General features: G+C 41.7%; 3 protein-coding genes across 7 annotated transcripts in view; 1 reads left to right on the top strand and 2 right to left on the bottom strand.

The window, feature by feature from the left end:
- myom2b (myomesin 2b) overlaps positions 1–23,868 on the top strand; it is a 78,110-nt gene that overhangs the window by 22,532 nt on the left and 31,710 nt on the right. Inside the window, exons 1-3 of one of the 5 annotated variants that reach the window (XM_053865678.1) lie at positions 15,662–16,207; positions 19,298–19,391; positions 23,729–23,858. In XM_053865678.1, coding sequence (XP_053721653.1) covers positions 16,202–16,207; positions 19,298–19,391; positions 23,729–23,858 — 230 coding nt within the window. In that variant the 5' untranslated portion in view covers positions 15,662–16,201. Of the gene's footprint in view, positions 1–15,661; positions 16,208–16,532; positions 23,859–23,868 lie in introns of those variants that run through there. The other 4 variants (XM_053865677.1, XM_053865680.1, XM_053865681.1 and 1 more) reach the window with 4 other exon arrangements.
- On the bottom strand, positions 16–14,791 carry rps6ka2 (ribosomal protein S6 kinase, polypeptide 2). The gene is made up of 22 exons (XM_053865685.1): positions 14,101–14,791; positions 11,803–11,919; positions 10,488–10,569; positions 10,013–10,093; positions 9,857–9,936; positions 9,650–9,756; positions 9,540–9,577; positions 9,325–9,467; positions 8,374–8,444; positions 7,777–7,865; positions 6,986–7,050; positions 5,411–5,513; positions 5,198–5,340; positions 4,957–5,079; positions 3,376–3,465; positions 3,105–3,263; positions 2,881–3,042; positions 2,737–2,813; positions 2,382–2,499; positions 2,244–2,300; positions 1,564–1,644; positions 16–1,158 (listed from the first exon to the last, which is right to left on the bottom strand). The coding sequence occupies exons 1-22, from the start codon at positions 14,203–14,205 to the stop codon at positions 988–990; spliced, it is 2,262 nt and encodes a 753-aa protein (XP_053721660.1). The 5' UTR covers positions 14,206–14,791; the 3' UTR covers positions 16–987.
- LOC128759054 (ribonuclease T2-like) lies at positions 16,592–20,763 on the bottom strand. The gene is made up of 10 exons (XM_053865686.1): positions 20,555–20,763; positions 20,175–20,249; positions 20,046–20,100; positions 19,659–19,708; positions 19,524–19,581; positions 18,676–18,740; positions 18,470–18,583; positions 18,320–18,365; positions 17,171–17,245; positions 16,592–17,096 (listed from the first exon to the last, which is right to left on the bottom strand). The coding sequence occupies exons 2-10, from the start codon at positions 20,240–20,242 to the stop codon at positions 16,905–16,907; spliced, it is 723 nt and encodes a 240-aa protein (XP_053721661.1). The 5' UTR covers positions 20,243–20,249; positions 20,555–20,763; the 3' UTR covers positions 16,592–16,904.

The raw sequence follows: 23,868 nt of genomic DNA on the forward strand, positions 1-23,868 counted from the left end.
AAAAGACTACGTTTTCAATTTGTTTGCTTTATTAATAAAACTTTGGCATCAATTTCTCAGCATATTTCACACCAACTGAAGCACATAACATCTTATGTACAATCCGTTTCAACGTCACTAACAAAATATCTGCTGGCTGATTCCTGTACAGCAAGTTTATATACATCAAGTTTTTGTTTCTCTCAAAATAAGTCGCATGTACAAGATTTGGTCGACCTGAACGATCTACGAGTATCTCTACACAGCATCAAATGCTCGAGTGCAAGTCTGGTTCGTCTCGGCCGACTCACGGGACGATGTCTGTCAGTAGATCACCGGCTGTGTGACTCTGAACTGACTCCAAATTTGCAACTCATCTCGCCCTCCTGCTCATGTTTACATCCTACATGGGATCTGTTACGCTCATTTCACGGAAACAAGGGCAACTGCAGCGGTTCTGTGACACAGTGCGTCTGTTTTTGGCCTTCAGATACTAAAAGCTAAGAGCTGAACGGCGGCGAGGTGGCGCGCTGGAGCACACAGAACAACACGAGTTCAACAACACACAGGTAACCTAACTACCGCGCTGTCCAACAGCAGCAGAAAGGAACACGTCGTCAACATATATAGAGACGGTGGAAGCTGCATGGACGGCCACTGGGACTCGGGTGCTATATTGTTCTGTACAACATGCTTGAGACTTGAGAATGCATCAGCAGCAGTGGAAGACACTTGAATCGGTTCCATCCGTTCAGTTTTGTGCGACACATCTATTCTCGTCGTAACGTTGCTCTCAGACTTTATTGATTTGTCTCTGCTCTTCGCACAGTTTTGCATGAACGTAAACTTGATGACGTAATGAGGTTAGCTTGAGATGTGTTGACACATTTTCACAGTTGGAGGTTCCATGATCTTCAACATGATCTTCTGACAGTGTCGATCGTATAAAGCTCTTCATGTTATATACACGCACACGCGTTTACATCTTCGCGCTGACGACAGATCACTTTACTTCTTCGTCTCTTCTCTCTCTTTAGGCTGCTTTGAGTCGCTGTCCTTGCTCGGACTCGCTCCCTTCTTCATCCCTCGCCGCTGCGCGAGGCTCGAGGACTGAACGGGCTCAAGCAGTGGAGCCGGGGAGCAGCGCCGCAGTGCACAGTAGGTGGCCGACAGCGCTCCCTAGTGGAGAAAAGGTAGAAGCGCGGTGAAACGACACAAATAGCGGCATGCGTTGCCATCTGCTGGAGAATATGAGAATTACAACCGACTGGTGCGAAATAAAATACGGATCAGAAATCAAAACACTGCAAATAGTTGTGAATACTAAATGATCTGTTATTGTTTGACCCATTGTTTTATTTCTCTGGTATTATTTCTATAATTCACTTAATAGTTTGATCACAGAATAAAGCACATTATGACCACCTACTTTAGAGTTTATGGGTGTTTGTTTGCCCCTGAAAGTACAGTTCCACCTCAGCAAGTTTTTAATATTTAGCCAGCAGTTGTTGCTTTTATCAAAACTCATGACTCATGACTCAAAACACACTGAATAGATGAGCATCTCAAGTTGACAGCTCTTACCTTGACAATGAAGGCATCGTGTCGGGCCAGCGCTTTGTCAGAGAGCTTGTCTCTTTCAACAATCCAGGGGTGACGAAGAATCTAGAAAGCAACAATTTTGGCTAGGTAAATAAAACATCTCACCAAGTCTGACTTTTGATTTATTTCCCAAACTCAAAAGACATTGTGTTCATTAGTTCCCTGTCCAAGGGTGAAATTGTTTTCCTGACAAATAAGACTTTATGATAACCGTCAATTCATTCACCAAGCCTCCTTTCACAAAAGTTAATATTGACGGATACAAAGGTATTTTTGAAGGACAAAATTTAACACTTTTTGTTAGTTGGAATATGATATCAGAAGCAGAATCAGCTTTATTGCCAACACCAACTAGGACATTGAAGGCTGTTCTAGTAGTGAAGACTATTTCTTTACCAGTTTTCCTCACAGCAAACAGTTTAAACACAAGTATGTTGTATTTACTTTCATTATATTTGGCATTTTCGTTATTACAAGGGCGACATGCGCCATTAAAACCTCTTACCTGCTTTGATAGACTGAACTATTCGTGAACAAGGTTCAGAAAAAATAAATACTGTAGAGTCATTTTAATGCTTTTGTTGTTCATTTACCTTTAAGTACAATATAAATTTAGCTTGTGAGCTTTAGAAAATCTGACTTGCAAGCAGTTTTCCGAGTACCTGAGGGGCCGTCAGGCGCTGGTGAGGGTCCACGTGGAGCATCTTTATCACGATATCCTGTTCAAAACATCATTAGAAATGAAAAACAGCGGGAGCTAATAAAGTCACGCAGTTCAGTTCAAGGTTTTAAGGCCAAACCTTTGCTGCATCAGACACCAGATCCCAATTTCCTCCTGTGAGGACGAATTTCCCACAGCCGATTTGAGCCAAGATTTCTTCCGCGGTGTCGTCAGGACTGCTGGCAAATGGGCTGAAGCTGAATGGAAATGGAGCTTTCATTAGTTTAGCTCAGTGACGGCTGCAAGAAAAGGGAGGAAATTCAGCTTCACATCTTCGTGTGTTCGCTTTCCCCCGTTATTGGTGACCACAGAAGTCAGCCTCCTCCGCCTCTAGCTATCTTCACCATCCTTCCTAGTCTCACCTGTGTCCTCATCTAGCACATGCATGAACCTCACTGGTTGACCTCCACTGTGAGAGTTACCATGAAACCCACCCAGCAATCATGGTGTACAGCAGGATCCCCAAACTCCAGATATCACAGGCAGCGTCGTAGCCCTGCTTCCTGAGAACCTGCACACCAAAAACAAACATGCGTTCAAGTCAATGACTCGAGTGTTGACTCCATGTCCATCGTGACCTCCGGAGCCATGAACGTGGCCGTGTAGCATGGTGTCATCAGCAGCCCGTTCTCTGCCCTCAGCTGTTTGGCAAATCCAAAGTCACAGATCCTGATGCACTCCACCAGTCCACGGTCGTCCGAGTAGCGGATGTTGCTCGGCTTCAGGTCTCGATGAACCACCTGAAACCAAGCCGAACAGTTGAGTTTTAGCCATCATGGCATGACAGCTCGGCGCGTCTCACCCCCTGTGAGTGGAGATACTCCACGGTCTTGGTAAGGGTGCAGATGATGTCTGAGGCCTCTTTTTCTATAAAGTTAGGCGTCGTCAGCACCCGGTCCAGAAGTTCCTCGCCTCGCAGCAGCTCTTGGACCAGATAGACGCTCTGACCGTCATCAAATACCTGCGGGAAGAAAAACATTCCCCCTTAAATAGCTTTATTCTCGTCACGTTTGTTATTAGAAAACTAATACTAAATTTGTGTTGCACTTAGGAAAAAGAGGACAAGAACTTACATCCTTCAGTGTAACAATATTGGGGTGCTGTCCGTATCTCAACATGATCTCCACCTCCTCTGATGGATCTTTCTTCGTCTTGTCCATGATCTTTGAAATGACACAGTGAGTTAGGAAGTCAGTCAAAGTCACATCCACAGTGATTTCAATTTTTGCAGAGAGACAGAAAATCACGAGAGGAAACGCCATAATAGAATTAGGGCAGTCAACTGATTCAAATTTTTTATCTAAATTTATCGCCCTTCAGATGAGTGAACTTGTGAATAACAGCAAAGCAATGTCCAAGCTTGTGCTTCCTTTAAGTTACATATATAGCAGATAGTGTACAAAAGCTGTGATTAACTGTGAAAAAAATAATCTATTGACTGTACTAATTAAAATCAAATTGATTTTTTTAAATGAAAATGTGTGTATATTTCTAAATTGTGACATGGGAAAAATGCGTTTTTAAGGGTAAACCATATATTTCTATATATAGTCAGTTGGAGTCATGGACAGATCTTGTTTATAAGACCTTATTTTCTGTCCTCCTTAAAGTCTTCATAAAAAAAGTTACTCTTTTCTTTCCATCGATGTTGCCCAAATGTTAATAATATAAAAAATGGATTTCTGAATTGGAGATTTTCATTTTCTTTTCTGGCTTGCGCACTGGCCCCGTGAAACGCCTGAACATGTAACTGCTGAAAACACACCAACTGTAGATGTGAAACGTAATCATGGAATCTATTTGGAGAAAATATTTCTGCTCAGAATTGTTCATATTAGACCTCACTAATGTACAATATTCAGACTGTGTTGATTTTCACTGGAATTGTGCGACTGAAACTCTCTGGCATTTAGTGATGTGTAGATGAGGCTTCATGAAGCAGTATTGCAGGGTTGGTGAAACTGCATCCTAATTTTCAGAGGCCACTCCATGGCACTCTTGCTTTAGAAATGATGGCAGGTTTCATTGAACAAGTTGCTTGAGTCCTGACATTTTACAGCAGAATGTGCCACTGTTTCATGAAATCTTCAACTTCATGAAACACTGACCAGACCTTAGATACCGTGTCATGAAACCTCAACTATCCATCACAATTGGCAATAGTAAGTCTGTCTCTAGGGGATGGGCCACTGTTTAGAGCGCCACCTCTTGGTCGATTGTGAGGCCGACATTTGTATGGTGATTGGTTGGTTCATTGTCGGGCAAATGGTATCGGATTGCTGAGGTGGTTGCAGGTTCATTTCGTGTGGAGGACTCGGTTACCGTCACTGTCATAGCGTAGTAAATGCCCTTCATTATCATGACGCAATTCTTCGGAAAAGCTTTGTTCCCTTATTTCAACAACATCACACGCTTCAGCAAGACAATGCTCGAACACACTCTGCATGTGTTTCCACAGGTTAGTCACCCACGTGGGTCGCCTCTCAGGCCCCCCACAAATCAAGATCCTTGGGGAACTAAACACTGCCTTGCAGCAAGAGTGGAACCAGACGTGACCAGATGCTTTGAATCTCTTTCAACCAACTCAGCTCCTCATGCAAACGTTGTTTTGATGAGTGACAAATGTCTTAATAGTGTAACATTTAGTTTGGTACCTTGACTGAATATTCCACGGCCGTGATTCTGTGAAGACATCTTTTGTAGACCGACGTGAGGGTCTGCCCCACTTCTTCCTTCAGCTCATAGACGTCACTGAAGGTCATGTCAGTGTGGAAATGCTGCAGTTCAATGCGATATTAAATATAGATTCAAATTAAAAACAAATAAATAAAATGAATGAATACATATATTAAACCGTTTAGATGAAAGTTACAACTGAACCGAGCTCAAACAAACCTTTGCTATTGGGTTGTTGTTCACTTCTTGTCGGACGGCGGCAACCGTCGAGACGCTGGACTCTTGACTTTGGTTCGTGGCCACGAAGCTGAAGCCTCTAAACAGCTGGTGGGTGTTGGCGCTGGGTGGGATGCCTGGTGAATCTGCACAGAGGATAGGACAGTCACTTTGCCATTATCAGCACCATAGCGTTGCTGAGGATCGCTGTGTTACCGGTGGGTGTTCTGGAGGTGAACTCCGGGTCAAAGTGGAAGGTGTCCTCGGGTCTCCCAACTGTCGGTCTGAACGGAGGTCTGATGTCCTTTCTGTACAATTTCTACATCAACACTTACAGTTAGAATTATTTTAGCGGGTCACAGATTCAATTTTCATTAATTCATTGCAAATTAAATAACAGATTAATGGCATGTAAACTGTCACAGTGAATATTTTTCCAGCTGTAGTACAATGTGATGATGAAAATTGGAAAATCTGTACGTCATGAATACAATTCTGAATAAAATAAATATCTATAATATAAAAACATCTGAATATCGTAAAATATTTTGTTTTTCCTGACTAAACTCGACTCGAGTGTAAATATTCAAATTAATTTGGTGAACAGGTGAACAGTTTATTGTTCACTTTCTTTATCATTTTCTCCTCACCCTCACTCAGAGGTCAAGGGTTATCCTCCGATTTACGCAGAGATCAAGACTCGGCAGCAGACTCCAGCCATTTAATTAGCATGGTGTGGAGGGAAGGCTAAGCCTCTTATGTGGTGTCTGCAGTTGAAGCAGCTGTAAATGGGGAAATGTGGAGTTTGGCAGGCACAAGTCACCGGGGCTTGGGGTTAATACAGAGCCGGCGGTGACACTCCAGATTAGCAGAAATGATAAGATGATAATGGCGGATTTTGGTGGCAATGAGAGCATAAGGTCTTAGGGCAAAAATGAGTCACAGACATGTAACTGCATGCAGCTGCTGCTGACACTTTTTGATGTCAAATGTTCTGCTCACATACACGTCACCTGAAGACTCAGTATTATTAACATACTGTACATAAAAATAGAGGTTTTCAGGAGTCTTGTAGTATGGGTTTTCCCATTACAACACATTCCAAATGTACAGTTTCTTACTGAATTTTTGAAGACAAAACACCTTTCTCACCCCAGGTTGAAAAGAAAAACAAGTCTTTTGTTTGTGTTTTTCCATTAAAACACATTCCAAATTTGCATTTTTTAATAGAATTTTTGAAGACAAAAACTGTATGTTAGCAGACTGCAGGTGTGATCCACCTTTCTCCATCATGACATGTAATTAAGTAATTTCTTTTCTTTAACAGTGTAATTTAAAGAGTTTTGTTGGCTGCTCCTCCACTCAAACTCAGATTACACTACTCTTACTACACCAATAAACCTTCTCACTTACGTCACATAGTTGCGGCGCATTAAAAATGACACAGCTAAGCTCTGTCGTCTGGTCTTGCTCAACATTAGGTTGCCTTTCACAACATATAATCGTACAGCATCTCAGGGTGTCAGTGGTGTCAGCGTCCACATGCGGTGAAACAGGTGCGGCATCCTGGTCTGAGCATGAGCAAACCTCCTGCCAAAAACGCTATTATGGATAAGAGGATTAATATGTTCCTCAAAAATTGGGCTGCAGAAGGAGCTGAAGCATTTTGTCGCCTAACAAGATCACATGATCACAGAAAAGCTGTTTCATGGAAGTTGATACGTCACACTCCGGCCCAGAACAAACTCCTAGCTCTTTAACTCCTTGTTGGTCGGATGAAATGGTACTCACATTCCAGTTAATTGATGCGAAGAAGCAATGTCTCTTTATCTCTTCGACCCCGTCAGGTCCAGCTCCTACAAACATGACACACATTTATGTCACCAGGAGGAAAGTAACGTCCTCCCTGAAACATCTGATCAATTATTATGTGTGAATTTACTGAATTAAATGTATTTGTTAATTATTATTCTTACTGTTATTATTATTATTAATAGCAGTAGCAGTAGTAGTGTTGGTGATGGTGGTAGTAATAATAATAACAATAATAGATGTTTGTAATTACTTGTTATTAAAAAAAAAACATGTCTTTTATTTTATTTTATTTTAACTCAAAACCATAACTCTTAATCACCATTGGGGCAATGTCAGGTTTGGATCTTGGATACGCTTTAACTTCATCTTTTGAGCAGTATTTACTGTACACAGTGTGAGGACTATGAAACAAGTTTCAACAATCTAACTGACTTATGAGCCGTGGCTAACTGAAGATTTATATATGGACAAATAAATCACCAGAAATGCACTCAGAGGGTGTAGACCTCTGCTGGCCAACTCATTTCCACCCTGCATGTATTTTTGACTGGATATTATTGTTGCACATTTATTATATCTATGTAAAATTTGATGCTTTGTCAAGCATTTGTAATACAGAGGATGCAACTCGGTGCAGCGCCACCTGGCTTATGGACAAGACACATGTAAGCATCTGTTTCTTGCAAGTCAAAAACAAGCTGAGGCAATATATGAGGTAATGACATGTATCTTTACATCACGGGCTTGAGAGGAACTGATTGAATTACCGAGGCGATTGGCAGGATTCCTCTTGAAAAGTGCTCTCAGCAAGCTCTGCACTTCAGGGCTGAGGAACTGTGGCATCCCCAGTTTGGCCCTGAAGAGACCAAGAAGAAAGAGAATCCCTTCCATTGACAGTTTCAACACAGATAGAGAATGTCCCAGACGTCAGGATATGAGGATTTCATATATTAATAGCAGCTTAAACAGCTTATGCTGTCTCAGCCTTGACTTCAAAAACACTTTGCTCAATGTTGTCGTGCGCTGGAGCCCTGGGGGAGGCAGATATAACGTAAGGAGACTGTGAAGTTGCTAAGTACAGATCAATCCAGCATGGTGTCTTTGAGTTTAGAGTCCCTTTATTCCTTTTCTGGAATAAAGTCAGCCACTTTATTGTTGCAGTTATCCACTGTAATGATTCCATGTGTCTGGTGAACAACGAGGAAGGCACCAACTGGCTGTGTCTGACAGGAAATACCTCAGGAAGAGGTGGACATCCCCATGTGTTTGTAGTAACAGATTATATGAACTCAAATGTAAGGACAAAGTTCAAGTGTCAAACAGTAAACAACAACGGTTCGTTTCAGCATGATGAAGTTTCTTACTTTAAGATAAGTGCCATTGTTTCTTTACGGTCTTTTCCTTGGAACGGTAAGGAGCCCGTCAACATCTCAAACTGTAAAAAACAAAAAGCAGATTTATATTTGATTATACTCAAAATTACACCAGTGTGTGTGTAAACTGCGTTCCATACAAGTTGCTTACATTAACATATGTCAAATGTCGATATTTTGAAACATACACGGCATATTTTTATACTTCTACTGTCTTGCAGACATGCTAACATTCAGCTATTAGGGACAATAAGAACTCACTTTATGAACTGTTGCTCTGGGTCCTTTGCAAGTCTATTTATTTATTTTTCCATAAGCATCTCTAAGTAGCAACCACTAAAGTTACAAGAATAGTGAGTTAACATTATTATTTTGAAACATAAACGGCATGTTTTTATACTTCTACTGTCTTGCAGACATGCTAACATTCAGCTATTAGGGACAATAAGAACTCACTTTATTACGTGTTGCTCTGGGTCCTTTGCAAGTTTATTTATTTTTATTTTTCCATAAGCATCTCTAAGGAGCAACCACCAAAGCTACAAGAACAGTGAGTTAACATTATTATTTTGAAAAACACACGGCATATTTTTGCAGTGACATCACTGGTGTCTCGCTGTTTTGCTAGCACAGTAGCATGCTAACTAGCATTCAGCTATTAGGACAATAAAAGCTTGTTTTTTTCTTCACTTAGAATTTCTAAATAGCAACCTACACAAGGGCAAATGTTAAATATATTGCAAATAGCGCTGAAGGCGGTGTACACGGTCCTGCAGTGAATTTACTTCCATCCCAAACTTTGGGTCATTTTTCATCTCCAGCATGCCTTTCCTCTATTTCTAAGTTTCCAAGCTGAAATATACTGAATACTTCATTGAGAAAAATGCTAATATATACTCATATTTTGACCAAATGATAGCGAGGATATTAAACCACTCTCACCATCAGTACCCCGAATGACCACCAGTCGGCGCTCTGTGTGTGCCCCCTTCTGTTGACCACCTCAGGGGCCATGTACTCGATCGTCCCGCAGAAGGAATAAGCTCTTTTGTCATGATCGATGGCTTCTTTACTTAAACCAAAGTCTGCCGAGACAAATTATACTTCATAATAACTCGTATAGAACAAGGGTGTGACAAACAGTTGCAGGCGCTCACCGGTTATTTTTATGTGTCCGTCTTCGTCCAGGAGAATGCTGCTCAGAAAAGAGAACAAAGGTGTGTGATGCGTCTCATTCATCAGCGAGAGAAACTGTCTGTGTCAGTACTTTTCTGGCTTGAGGTCTCTGTAGATGATGCCCAAACTGTGCAGGTGGTCCAAAGCCAGAGCCAACTCAGCCAGGTAGAACTTCACATCTTCCTCTGTGAACATGACCTGAAACAAAGATTTTATTTTGGTGAGCGAAAGCAAAACCGGCCGCAGGTTTTATCCATTCTGATGCAGACTTAAAATAAAGAAAGAATGTCCCACACACCTCCTTAGACAGGCGCGTGAAAAGGTCTCCACCACGGAGAAAGTCCAGGATCAAGTATAGCTTCCCTTCAGTCTGAAAGGCTTCACCGAAACACACGCTGCATCAACACACTGGCTCTTTATATCGACCTCATGTATCCCGTAAAGCCATGCTCACCGTAGTGCAGTTTCACGATGAATGGATGGTTGACTTCTGCGAGTATGTCTCGCTCCATCTTTGACCGAACACGATCCCGCACTGAGGGGATTCATTTCAATCAGGAAAAGCCCCTGCCACCGTGTGTGTGCTGTGGCTGCGGGACCGAGCTACATTTGCTTGATTAAAAGTGTAAACCAATGTGCTCCAACACTCCCCCCCGGATCTGCTTTGTGCTCAGGAGAGTCAAACGTCATCACAGTATCTGTGTACTTGAGCACATGAGCCAACTGTTAAAACTCCACAGTCGAGGTCAGAAAGATTAAGTCCTCTGCCGGGACACAGTGCGGCACCGGACATTTGAACCTGCTTTCATAACACGTCCGCCTCTCGCTGACCTTATCCAGAGTGTTAATCTGACCACAAAATGACTAGCAAGTCATATCCTATAGACATGGGTGCGTCAATATCTGGGCAATATTTTAGAAGTCTTTACCTTTCAGCGTTGCTTTCTTGAGAACTTTCATGGCGTACAGCTGCCCTCTGTCCACTCCCTTCATTTTCCTCACCAGAAACACCTGTGAAACAGTTATAATGATCATATTACTTGCTATATTTTTGCCTAAATTATCACGGTCTGAGATGAAGCCAATTCAGACTACAATTGCTGTGTTTATATCTTGATTTCATGGCTGTGAATTGTTAAGAAAAAGTGCTGAGAGTGAGTGCTTTGTCTCTGTCTTTTTATTTTTATTTTTATTTTTATTTTTATTTTTATACAAACAACTGATCAGTTATTGTTCATAGCTAGCGTAAGCTATTGTACTGAGAAGCACAATGACAGTTATATGAAATGAAAAGGGTGCAAAAGAAAAAAAAATGTCACCCTTCATTGCAAAAAGGCTGAATGTAAGCAGCAGTCTTAAGGCCTTTCAACATCCTCTGAGCTGATGGTGATGAGCTGATGTTCTACACTACATTTCCCCCGTAGTGGGTGATGTGGGCTGTGAATGTACGCCGATGGAGATGAAGTGAGAAAGACGGCGGTGATAAAAGAAACATGAGGGACCATAGATTCGTGACTTGGACCTCTTCGTAGCTTCACTATTACATCCCTTTCTCAAACTTGGAGCAGCTGGTGTTTCAGGGCGCCTCTCATTGAGCACACAGATGTTTCTGCTTTCTCCAGAGACATGTGTGGAGTCAATACCGGTGATTCTCCCTGACACTCAAGACTGTGCATCTGTGCTATGTTTAACCCCATCTAGAAATTTTATATATATATATATACTATACTTATACTTAACATCTTAACATGTTCATTTATGAGTATGACATGAATTATAATAACTTATTATAGCTTAATAGAGGAGTTAAATAAAGCTAAATTTAACAAGTTACTGACCCATATTTACAACATATATGGTAAGTGACAAGTTAAAGAGTGAATAGTGTAAAAAAAAAAACAAAAAAAACAGCTCGATCAGTAAGGGACAAGCTATATATTTGAGAAAGTTTCTACAACTCCACACTTAAAATGGTCATTCCTGCTGCTCTTCTTTGAGGTGCTGGTCTTTGTCCCTGTTGCATCATGTGATCCAAGTGAGAAACTATACGAATAAATCCGCAATCTATAAAGGAGTCATTTAACATTCCATTAAGATCCTTAAGACCAACCTCAAGCAACTGTATGACAGTTAAACATATGATAAACTTAATAGCGGTGGCATCTAGTGACTGGCCAGCAGATGCCTACTCAGTGTGGACACTAGCTTCTTGGTTCTCACCTCCTTCATGTAAGTGCTGCTTACCTTCCCGTAGGATCCTTGGCCCAACACCTTCAGCAGCTGGAACTGAGATGGATCGGCCTTCTCACATCCTTCCTTCACATGGTGGCTGATGTCGATCTCCTTTAGTATGCTGTCATCCTGAGCAGAGAGCAGATGGGCATTAAAAACACACTGGTGCTGATGCTAAAAGAAGAGGGTCTTTGCTTGAATGGCCAGAATCTGAGCCTCTTCCCGCAGGCCAGGTGTGTCCACCTCGAGGTTTGCTGGCCACATTTGGCCTGTGATGTCATTAACTTGGCCCGTCATCATTGCTGTTCATAGTAGCTAGACGCAGACTCTTTAAAACGGACTGCAACAGAGTTATGAGAGTGAAATATCCCTCGACTGGAACTGCATGTCAGAGTGTTTTAAGCTGCTATTATTCACCTCTGGATGGACGACTGTCCATTTGTGAATAAAAGCTTCCGATTTGCCGACACTGGATTAAAAACCACCATGCAGCTTTGCCATTTAGGGATCAGTGTGATGCTTTTAGCCATAATGTGAGTCTCACCTTCACATGAGTGAAGCAATGTAGTAATAACAGGGTTAGGGGTTTGGGTCAGTACTTATACATAGAAATCTTGCATTAAAAAAATGTGGTCTCCATTGGCTCTCAATGAAACCGAACTCATGTGGAATGTTGACTAGTTATATCCATGTTCAGTAGGTTTGAAACACCCGAGTGAATGTTATGTATCTTCGTGTTTATCCAGTGCTTCTCTTGCTCCTCCAGTATGTGGTAACATCCTTAAAAGTTAAAGCTTCAATTCAACCCTCAAAGAGCAGTGGAAGCCTTAATGCAGAGTCATATCATTCCTATTCACCCTGTTCTTGGACTGGAATGGAATCATGAATCATGAGAGTCTTGATTGTAGTGTAAAAGAACAGATTACATTTTCATCTCAATTAGTTGCACTAAAGCTGAGTTAACTCGCGATTAATCGCAAATTAAAAATGTTTTTATCTGCTTTAAATGTAACTTATGCTGACCATGTTATACTTCTAGCATGTTGTCGAGCATCTTCAATGCCTCTGTGATGATGCTGAAGAATTTTCTAGACAGTAAATGTCGTGTTGGGCTGTTGAAGCAATGAGTAACGTATGAGTGGCCACTCTGGTGGTGGTAACTTCCTTTTAGTTACATTTAGAACAGCTGCAAAATGTGTGATTAATTGCCATTCATCGCAAGTTAACTCAGCTTTAGTGCGTGTAATGAGAACTGAAATTTCTGTTGACAGCACTCTGATAAATAACTGTGGTTATAAAAAAGAAAAGTCAAAATGAGTTTGTAAATCACATACCAAATGATCTCATAACAGACTAAAAAAAATATTACATATTATTACACAATATTACACAATATGACACTTTAAAGTGTGTGTAAGTGCATGGCGAACCTGACAAAGTGATGAGTTAGTACTGTGATTCTCCTCAGTTGTTGACTCTCACCTGAATACCTTCATCCTGAAATGCTGATTTAGTTCTCCTATGCTTGCGATGAAAGTAGTTTTGTGTTGTGAGTAATCATGTGGAGTCTGATGGACCGAATCCTCAAGTGTGTAGTTAAGTTTTACACTTTACTGGAAGTGAGCACAAACTGACATGTTTGTTATTAAACATAGCAAAGGTTTTGAAATCATAAAACAGTTCCTTCAACTCTCACAAGGGATAAAACCATCGTTCCATGGCCGGTCATCTCTATCTGTATGAGGTGCTCGTGCTGCCAGAAGTCAAGCCAAACAAACAGAGAACACGATGGAAAAAGCCGTCGTGTGATCTGAGCCCACAACTTCCTACACAAAAGTTCCAACTGCAGAGCTGCTCTGCATGACCTTTTCACCAAGTCCTCTCCAGCACATACTGCAGCAGACTTTAAAATTCATGTATTCACATCGCAGGGCAGCAACACGGGGCCGGGCGAACAGGTTCAAGGCGCTAGCAGGTGCCGTGCTGCTCTGCGACTCTGGCCTGAGGGGAGGCGGGAGAGGTGCCAACACATGGGCATCAGTGTCTCCAGAGAAGGTCAGTCAGGGAGACGGACCTGCCAGCGCTTGAAGATGATTCATGTGGCCATAACATGACATGAGTAGTGGCTATTTATATCCCCAACACACTGGCAGGTGAGCAGTCGCCAGGACACCTCAGCTGGGGTCTGTTTGCTCTATAAATAGACCGCCGCTGCTGCTGTCTGGGTCCATTATCCAGCAACCTGTCTGACATTTCTGCCTGTCCTGCTGTATTTTCATGAGCCGAAGCGCCTCTGCTCGCTTCACTCACCTCCAGCTGACAGAACCCAGCTGTGTTCTTGCTCCTCGCCGCTTTGTTCTTCAGGTAGATTGAGAACCATCTTCGAACTGTGAATTTTCGCGTGCTGGTGTCCATGGCAACAGATGCGTCTATCCCATCATGGTGAACGTCTCCCGGCAGGAGGGATGGCGAGGACGCAGAGGCTTTTGTCGGTCTCCTGTTTTGGTGGATGGGTTCTCCGGTCTTCTCTCATCTCCCGGCTGCGGTCAGATGTTGCAGTTAATCCACCCAGGCGCGCTGGAATGGTGCAGCTGGGATTGTCTCATGTGAGGCTGTGGGAGGAGGTGACGAATAAATCTGTCCTGCTGAAGCCAGCGAGGTGTGTGTGAGGCTCCTCTTCACAGCCCCTGCTGCTGCTGCTGCTGCTCTCTCTCTCTCTCGATTGCAAAACAAGGGATTGTCACTGGTCGCACTCGCAACGTGCGTCGGCTCGCTCCATACCTACCCCTCCCTCCCCACCTCCGCTGCTCCCACCAGCATACAGCAACAGCTGGCAGAGTCACATGGCCTGTCTCTGTCTGCCTGGGTCACTCACATCAACTAACAGACTGAACTAAAAAAAAGGTTGTCAATATTCCGTCTACACTATTGGAGCAACCATCAATGCCAGGGTCAATACTGATGCGCAGCGAGCCGAGTGCGCGCGCGTTGATACTCAGATCTGTCACATCAGCAGCTTTACTGAGCTGCAGTGTTACATAACTGCGGGGAGGGAGGGGCCACCGTTATGGGGACTTCTGCTCCACAGGGGTCAAGTGCCCAAAACACCCCGCCTGTCTTTTTCCTTCTCATTCGCTAATTCTCACTCAAGCGATTCAGCGCGATTTGTCGCGACCCGAACTTTGTGCATTGGTGTGATTAACGGGTTTTTAAATCCCGCTTTTTTTTTTTTTTTTTGCACCATTACAAAGTAATGACAGTGTAATCAAATGTAATTTCAGCTGTCTGTTCTGCTGAGGAGTCTGAGGATTATGGCCTGGTGCCTTTGTCTCGGGAGGATTATGACTGTGTAAGGAGATCAGGATATTAATATTCATAGTCATACAATGCATGCAGATATATAAGCTGAAATCAGCTCACTTTAAAAAGGTGAGGAACAGGCCGCAGAGGTGCATGTTTGAGTTGACAATCCTCATTTTATAAAGAGTGAAAATACAGAAAATATTGAACGTCATGTTTGTGTTTACATTTGTTCACTGTACGGTGGTACCTCGGTTCTTGACCACAATCCATTCCAGATGGCCGTTTGAGAACCGATTTGTTCGAAATCTGAATGGATTTTTCCCATTACAATGAATGGGAAAAGAAATAATGCGTTCCAAGCCTTAAAACAGGCTTTTGTAGGAGTGAATGTAGAGTGTCTGCTGCAGGTGGCTGTTCCTCTATGTGTGTGGCCGCTGCATGTGGGAGGGGTTGCCGAGTGAGTGACGTCTCTCCAGAAGTGAAGAGGTGCCCGGTGCGTGTCCAGCTCTGAATGTGCGCTTCTGTGCAGTTTGGCTGTGACAAAGTCATAAACCAAGTCACGCTCTGTCCCAGACTCGCCTCATCCCTGTCCCAGCTCCAGCCCACAACAGGACATCAAACCCTGGAGTGAGCGCTCCAGCACCTCCCCTGTGACACTCTACCACGGTCCAGTGCGGAGACAGGAAAGGTTTTACACCTCAATATGAAGAAAAAACAGTCAGTAAATGGAGCTAACGGGACACGTCTGCATACAGAGGCTGCGTTATACACAATAACAAAGCGCGTCGTGGGTCAGCTGATCGGTCTGCGCACGTTATGTTTTTTTCCGGCTTTTTTCAGGGGTGTTCGAGTTTTGGATTTTAGTTCGAAAGCAGAAGCAAAAAATCTCGACATTTTTGTTCAAACTCCGATTTGTTGGAATTCCGGGACGTTCGAAAACCTAGTTACCAGTGTATTTGTATTTTCGCCTCCTACTTAGGAATTAGTATATTCGGAGTGCAGTGAGCTCAATCGAACAACAGGTGGCAGCAGCGTCACGGAGCTTCTCCAACACACGCCACGCAAAGAAGAGGCGGGCAGAAAGAGAAGAATAAGAAAACCTTAAAAAATGGGGGTAAGTCCACAGTTTGTAACCATAGTCACATGAAATTTGATCTATTTGAGTGATTCAGCTACATATGTTTTATAAAGTAACTAAAGGTCAATGTGGTGAACCGTTTATAAATCCAAAGTAACATTCAGAAGCCCAACAAAGTCCAGTCACTGAAGTTTAGCCTGCGTCTGGTTCAGGCTTTTACCCTGAAATATGTCACCTACGCTTCAATTCAGTCTGTATGTGTATATATATATATATATATATATATATATATATATATATATATATAACCTCCATGGAGGTTTTTTTCAAAAAATCTTTCACTATTACTTTGATTCTGTTTTTTTTTTTTAGCTAAGGCAAAAAAACATACTCCAATCAAAAGACGAAGATGTTATTAAAACCAACATTTATTCTATTTCACACATTTGATTCATGAAAATCATAAACCAGTTGATCCACAACCAAAATAATTACCGATCAGTTGAGGCTATTCCTAACAGTGCGTGACATTACTGGATGAGGTAAAGGTCACATACACCAGACTGGCATTGACTAGAAAACGGATCTGCGTATGGACTGAGTGCTGATTCAAGGTGGTTTCTTTTGAATCAGCCAGGAACGCAGAGCCCTGTTCAAGGCACGAGCTAAAGCTTGATTTTGTTTCAATCACAATGGGGAAAAAATGCCGACATCTGCAGGGCTCAGCCACTCCTCATTCAACTGTGGTGGAATTCATCTTTTTCCTGACAGTTGGCGGGTAGTAAATTGGGAGATCCTGATCACAGACACTGAAGTCAGAGGCTTTAACACGTCTCTGGAATTGATGACTATGAGTGCAGTTCTCCAGTTTGTAGTCTAAGTTGAGGCAGATCTCCAGCTGAGCGAGGGTCTGGAAATCACCGTTCTGCACAGAAAAAGGGAGAAAGCTGTTCAAATACCAGCAGCATCAAGTTGCTGAAGCGTGCGACAGAATATTACCTTGGATGGATGGACACACTGGATTTTGGGCTTGACGCGGTAGAAGTTCTCTAGGACGCCTTCAACTTGCTGCAACTAAACGGGAGGCAGACATAATTAATAAAGACTAAAATATTTGGGAGCCTGACTTAAACACATTAAAATACATGCTAGCTCTTCAGAGATGTGGGGTTTCATTCCCTTTACTGTATGCTGGTTAGTCAGAAAGCACAGAAGTTGTCGGACTACATGAATGGAACCAGAACTGTGTCAGTCCTGTAATGTTCCTAAAAAGATCTCAGCATTATTACAAAAAATATATATATATTAGTCCCAAAATTGTCAATGAAATAACAGGAGTTAGGATTTATTTTATTTAAAAAAATGTTTTGTTCCTCTAGTTGATTTGATTACTTTTTAAATTGAGTCCTGCCCCTAATTTCACTACTTAATATTGAACACATTTGATGCATTGAGTGCGCAGGAAAACACTGTCGTGTCGGGCTGTCAATGGATTAAAATGTTTAATCTGAATTAATCGCACTGTATATGAGTTAACTCGCCATTCAAGGCAAATAAATCACATATTTTGTATCTGTTCAATGTGTAACTTAAAGGAACATACAACAAGAAAAGATGCTAATGTTTACAAAGTTGTGCTTTTAGCATGCTGTTGAGCCTCTTCAGGGCCTCGGATGATGATGGTGCGTTAAAGCATTGTTGGCCACTCTGGTGTTGATAACATTGATATTTCAGTTACATTTACAGCAGATACAAAATGCGTTAACTCAGCTTCATTGCGAATAATTGAGATCAAAAACAATCACCCATTGACAGAATGTTTTTCTTCTTCAGTTTTTTTAAACTTGAATTTTCTTCCCATTAGTGCAACCTCATTTAGTCGCCTTCATCACAGAGGTTTTGGTTATGACATCACATTGTACTGAAAAGATTTCCAGACGAACAACAAAAGTTTATATGTGATGAATCGGCATTAGTTGCATTCATTTATGTCCTATCTTTAAAGTGCCACTTTGAAATTCCTGCAACTCATGTGATGCAGCCTGACACTCAGTCTCATTTTCAAATCATATGTTCGGGCAACACCACATTATGTAGCGTATTTTTAGTAAAATAAAGACATATGTAACAAACTCCAAATCAACTTACTGTGTAGTAATTCTCAGATGGGGTGATGCCAAACTTGCGGAGGACACTGCAGGAAAACATTGCAGTTGAAACGTGTTATTGCCGTTTTCGTTCCCGGATATGATAACTATAACTAAAAGCAGCTGGTTTATTTATGTTGAAGTTCCTCACCCGTTCAAGTCTAGTTTATGATACAGTTGCAGAGTTTTGGCGAAGTACTTGTGTTGTGTGTTAAGTGTTGCCGATTTGGCCGCGCACGTGCCATGTTTGCGCCACTCGTTTTTCCTGTCACGAAAGAGAAACAATCATATTAAAGCCAGCTTCCTCTCTGACTTGCAACTGCAGTAAACAAATAAACAACAAAAAACACAGTGTACCAGAATGTTGTCGATCCTGGGTTGAACAAGTTGGGCCAGTATTGCTTCATCTCTGGGAGAAGATCCTGAAACAAACATTGTAATGAATCTTAAGGAATTAACATTATGTTGTCAGTGACAGATGCCCACTTAGTTGATTTTCATTCAATCCGTTCTAAGGATTATTGGTTTTGTTTTGTCATCGATCTTGGTCTGTTTATTAATCCATTTTTGTGGACTGTGATATTTCATTCACTGAGTCTATAAAAGTGAGGAGACAGTTCTCTGATTTGCTTTTTCTCCTTCTTGCACACAAGATATAAAGGTCACAAAACAATGCTTATCTCGTATGAGTTAGTTTGAGTTTGAGTTGGCCTTTACTTTTGTTGTAACAACAAAATGACTACTTGTGTTTGAGCAGCTCATCTGAAGAAATGATTTCACAACTTGGATGTGAAAGTCCAAAGTTTACATGATCCTTTACTTATCTTCAAAATGCATCTTCTACTCAAGGGCTGAATTACAACACACACATGAGCCTGTTCAAGTTGCAACACAAATCCCAAAGTCATCTCATTCACATATATATTATTTTAATTCTCAAGTAACTATTTGTTTCTCTTTAAATTCTCATTCAAATTAGGTTTGTGACCCGTCCAACTCGTCCAGGTCCAGAAGACAAAGGACGACAAAAGAATTTCGATCCCAGTTTCAGAGCAGAGTTAATACTGCAGAAGGTAACCACTGTTGATTTGTCAAATTTGTTTGTGGTTTGCATAAGAGCGAATCAGCATGTCATACTTCATGTTGAAACACTGCAGGAAGTGTTCCTAACTGCCTCTCAGAGATGGATGGTCTCGGTGCATTACCTCGATTTCAGAGCTGTTAAAATGCCAAGAGGAATTGCAGAAGGCTCCGTTATCTGGCCTGTGGAGTGGAAACATTCACAACTTTAGAAAGTAACGTGGATAGTTCCCCAGTCATTACAAGAAACAGAACCATACCAAAGTCCATGGAGAGTCCAGTAGCTTATGCTCTGATTACAGCGCTCCACCTGCAGTCATTCACAGACACACATAATGACACCGAGCGACTGCTAAACCAAACTGAAACCAGCACCCGTGCATTGCGCTGAGCTGTGTGTGTGTAACTAGTTATTTCTCAAATCCTCAAAGTCTATAAGGAACTACACAGCTTTTCTTTGACGGCTTCAGACCGCGGTGGTGCTCTGACTCAGGCAGCATGTGAAATCAAGTACATTATGTGGTTACCCAATTCGTCTCAAAGAGTCCCGGAGGAACATTTTGCTTGAATTATCCCCCACATCTTGGACAAACAATGCTGCTTCCGGAAAAACAGCCAGGTAAACAAAAAAGGCCAGAAGAACTCACAGTACAAAATGTGATGGGCCAGTGCTGGGTGAGAATCAGCTTGTCCAATGTGTGTCTGAAACAAACAGACGTAAGGAAAAGACAGATCTTCACAGATTATATTTATATATATTTGTAAATGATACTTACGAAGAGGCTATAGAGGGAAATAACACAGCCGCTGCCAGGCAGAACAGAAGAGAGCCGTGGAGCTTCATGGTTGACCTGGACGCACATTAATCACAACTCACTTCACATGACACACAGTGTGGAATCATACACGCGCACTAAATTAACTTGTAGTTGAATATAAATGAAAGTAGCCCACACAAAAGTCTTCTCAGATTATATATCATTTTACTGTTTTTAGACTTAATAAGGTGAATATGCAGCATATCAGGTTCATTCTGCTTTCCTAAAGTCTTGTAAACGGCATTTAAAATGACGCAATCCGTGCCTCCATTGTAAATCGTTAAATATATTTAGGTAAAAAGAAAGAAAAAAAAACTTGACGCACAGCTGAAACTTACCCGGCAACAGCGTGGAACCACTGACGTAGCGACGCTCGAGTTCAAACCAGCATTCGGTGAAACAAACGTAGCTTCCAGAACAGGCAGGAGGTTGTTTGGTGATCACTTCACTTGAAGGTGGTTTCCTTCTTGGTTCTTGCCCGAAAGGGAAGCGGACTATTGTTTACGAAAGCGACTAATGCAGTTACCCCGCTCGGCCAATCACAGCTGACTCAGAAGTCATATGACCCCATTGTCGTCACGTGTCACTGCTGCGTCACTGTAAATTCTGTCTGTAGATTCTAGATTTTCAAATAATTTCCACGCAAACCTGAAGAGAAAAGTATCCATATATATGATCATCTGAATTTAAAAGACTGTCCCCGCCCCCTTTATTTTTATGGACGTGAAACTGCGTGTATTTAAATGACTGTTGCGAGATATTCTATCAACTATATTATCATTCTATTTGTCAATAGAGAAAATACTACAAAGTTTCTCCTGCAAAGGAGTTCATAAAGGGAAGTTAATAAAATTGTTATTATGAAACATAACAACAATAATAATAAGGATAAGAATAATTCACACAAAAAGCAAAGGAACTAGTGACACAATAGATGTTGAGGCTGTTAAAGATTGAAATTCATTACTTAGATGCTTCATGTTCTCAGAGATCTGGATGATGGTGAGGCTCTGACTGAAAGTGCCACAGGTGATGATGCTCTCCCTGGTCCTTTATTCCATCTTCTCCTCCAAACAAGTCCTATTTCCTACCAGTATCAGAGGCAACCTTTTTCACCAGCTTGTTCTGCTGGTCTCCACAGTCTTGTCTTGTAGGCCACAGCAATGTGGTCGTTGTCCAGTTTGCTCCTGGGAGAGAACTAATCTCAGAATCAGAATCAGAATTTAATTTATTGCCATGGTCAGTGGGGAGCCTGCCAAATAGGAAAGTTTTTTTTAATACAGTGCTGACAGAAAAAAAAAAAAAAAAAATAAATAAAATAAAATAAAATAAAATAAAATAAAATAAAATTAAATTCAACAGTCCGGCTCCAGCTGACAATCCAAGGAAAATACTGCCAAGAGACTGCTGAACGACTATTTTTCTCTTTAAATGTCAATGGCTTTTTCATAAGATGCATTGGTTTTCTGCCTCACAGCCACCTTGTGTAGTAGAATACAAATATTTGACGTCTGCAGTACATCATTCCCTTTCCTTCATTCCAACTTCAGACAGTGCGAGCGATAGATGGATAGTCTACTTCAGGGACTAATGGATGGAGAAAAGGAGGGCAGATAAAGATCTGATGGCGGTACAGGTCCGGGAAGGTGGAAGTGAGGGTTGCGCTTCACAGGACGAAAAATCTGTGGTTTGCTCTTAGTTATGATGTGTAGCTGAGGTATCATGACGCAGTATTGTGGGGTTGATGAAACAGTGTCCTAATTTCCAGAGGTCACTAGATGGTGGTCCAGGTTTAGAAATGATGTGAGGTTTAACTGAATGAGTGGTTCAAGTCCAAATATTTTACAGCAGACAGCGCCATCCGGTGGCCTCTGAAAATCAGCACACTGTTTCATGAAATCTCGACAACCTTTCAATAGTCTCATGAAGGTGCATTTTAGAGTTGTGCAGGAGTATGAGGTGAGAGAGACAGCGGTGAGAGTTACACCAGTGCTCTCTGTCCAGTTTGCTATTGTTTTGGATAGATGATGTCATGGAGGAGCCTCCATGGACCATGATGTTTGACAAGGCAGGATGATGAAGACAGGTTCAAGTGGAGGACGCTGACTTGCGGTGGCAACCCGTGACGGGAAATTTCCAACGAAAAAGAAGAAGTCTGTCGTTCCCTTGTTGCATCATTGAAGTCCCTCGTCGTTAGATGCGGTCTACCGCAGTGTTTGGAAACACTTGGTTATTTTGACCTTGAATGGCGCTAAACAAGACAATGAATAATGCTCAATGTAAAACCTCTTTTGAATATTCCATCATTTACATTTGAAGCACAGTTGGCCGCCTCATTAAGCTTGTGATATAAATTGCCCCTGGGTTCATTTACAATTAAATAGAATCATTACAGCTTAATGTTGAAATTAATGTCAGGGCAAGCAAAATGAGGCGAGGGATTTAGCCCCGCAATTAGCTGTGAAATGTTAACAGAATCTATTATCCTGCTTTTTATATTGTTGTGATACGGGTTTAGGATTTTGGGAGTTTACTGTTAGGTTCATACCTGAGGACCTTTGAGCAAGGCAGTAATCCAGTCTGTGTAGATGAACCTCAGATCTTTTTTGATACTTGTTGTTTTCATAAAGTGATTGAAATTACTGACAGTCATTATTTTAACTCTCATAATTTAAATATGTTACTTCCTTGAAATTTCCGTTTACAGTAGTACTCTCAACCAACCAGCAGGGGGCTCTTATGGACTGTATATAGAATATTATTTCTGCCGTTCTCGACATTAAATTCCAGCGCCTGCATTACTCTTTATCATGTGTGTACCTTACATTCTTTCCGATCTTGAAGTATAAAGATAGCTACAATTCCATATATCTTTGGTAATTTAAGAATTTCTATTAGTACCCACATATTTTTTTTATTTATTTCTTTTTAAATCCCCCTTAAGGTTCCCCGCCTTGTTCTGATTTACTCTGTAATTCGTAATGCGTTTCACAGCTTCCACAGCGATGTCAGGAATAGTCCGAGCTGTAACTGAAGCTGGTTATAAAAATAGAGCCAGGAGCTGGTGCTCCTCAGCCATGCCAGTGTCTCAAGACATGTCTGGGTGTCGGCAGGATTTTAGAAATATAGCACTTGCACTCAGACTAGGTGTATATTGTTGTGTTGTCTGCAGTTAGCTTGAACAAACCAGTTGTAAACAAATTTTTCACATGTAAACTCATTACATCTGGATTTGGTTTTTGCAGAGAAATGCTTTGAAATGAATTGTTTTTACAGAAATATAGATGGTGTCCACTCTGCTCAGTTTTACTAACAAAATAACTCTTTTCCATGTGGCGTGTCTATCCATTATTTTTTTTTCTTTGTAAACTAATATCCAGCTTTGCACTTTGAAAAATAGAAATTAAATAAATAACCAATATGAGGTGTACACTGCTCATCAGAGCAACTTCCTGTAGCCATGAGTCTTGAAGGATACTTGTTATATATAGGCAGCACTGTCTCCTTTTAAGGCCTCCAGGAGAAGCAGGTGGGGGTCGTCCGGAGAAGGGTGGTGGTTTCGTTGGCCTGGTCCTTGGTTCGGGCTGACTCCCTGCGGATTCCAGCTGACAACCAAAGTCGCTGCAAAGGAAACCTCAAGGGGTAAGTCTGA

The sequence above is a fragment of the Synchiropus splendidus genome, chromosome 5 (genome assembly GCF_027744825.2).
Source record: "Synchiropus splendidus isolate RoL2022-P1 chromosome 5, RoL_Sspl_1.0, whole genome shotgun sequence".
In the NCBI taxonomy this organism is placed as follows: domain Eukaryota; kingdom Metazoa; phylum Chordata; class Actinopteri; order Syngnathiformes; family Callionymidae; genus Synchiropus; species Synchiropus splendidus.

What these genes read in the sequence shown, in the direction of transcription:
- rps6ka2 (XM_053865685.1), bottom strand. Translation starts at nt 14,205, where the DNA reads ATGGACACCAGCACGCGAAAATTCACAGTTCGAAGATGGTTCTCAATC. An exon ending in CATCGTGAAACTGCACTACG is followed by an intron (nt 9,937 to 10,012) that starts GTGAGCATGGCT and finishes GTTTCGGTGAAG; the next exon opens with CCTTTCAGACTGAAGGGAAG. An exon ending in GGTCATTCGGGGTACTGATG is followed by an intron (nt 8,445 to 9,324) that starts GTGAGAGTGGTT and finishes TGTTTTTTACAG; the next exon opens with TTTGAGATGTTGACGGGCTC.
- LOC128759054 (XM_053865686.1), bottom strand. Translation starts at nt 20,242, where the DNA reads ATGAAGCTCCACGGCTCTCTTCTGTTCTGCCTGGCAGCGGCTGTGTTA. An exon ending in CATCTGAGAATTACTACACA is followed by an intron (nt 17,246 to 18,319) that starts GTAAGTTGATTT and finishes CCTCCCGTTTAG; the next exon opens with TTGCAGCAAGTTGAAGGCGT. An exon ending in AGTGTGTCCATCCATCCAAG is followed by an intron (nt 17,097 to 17,170) that starts GTAATATTCTGT and finishes TTTTCTGTGCAG; the next exon opens with AACGGTGATTTCCAGACCCT.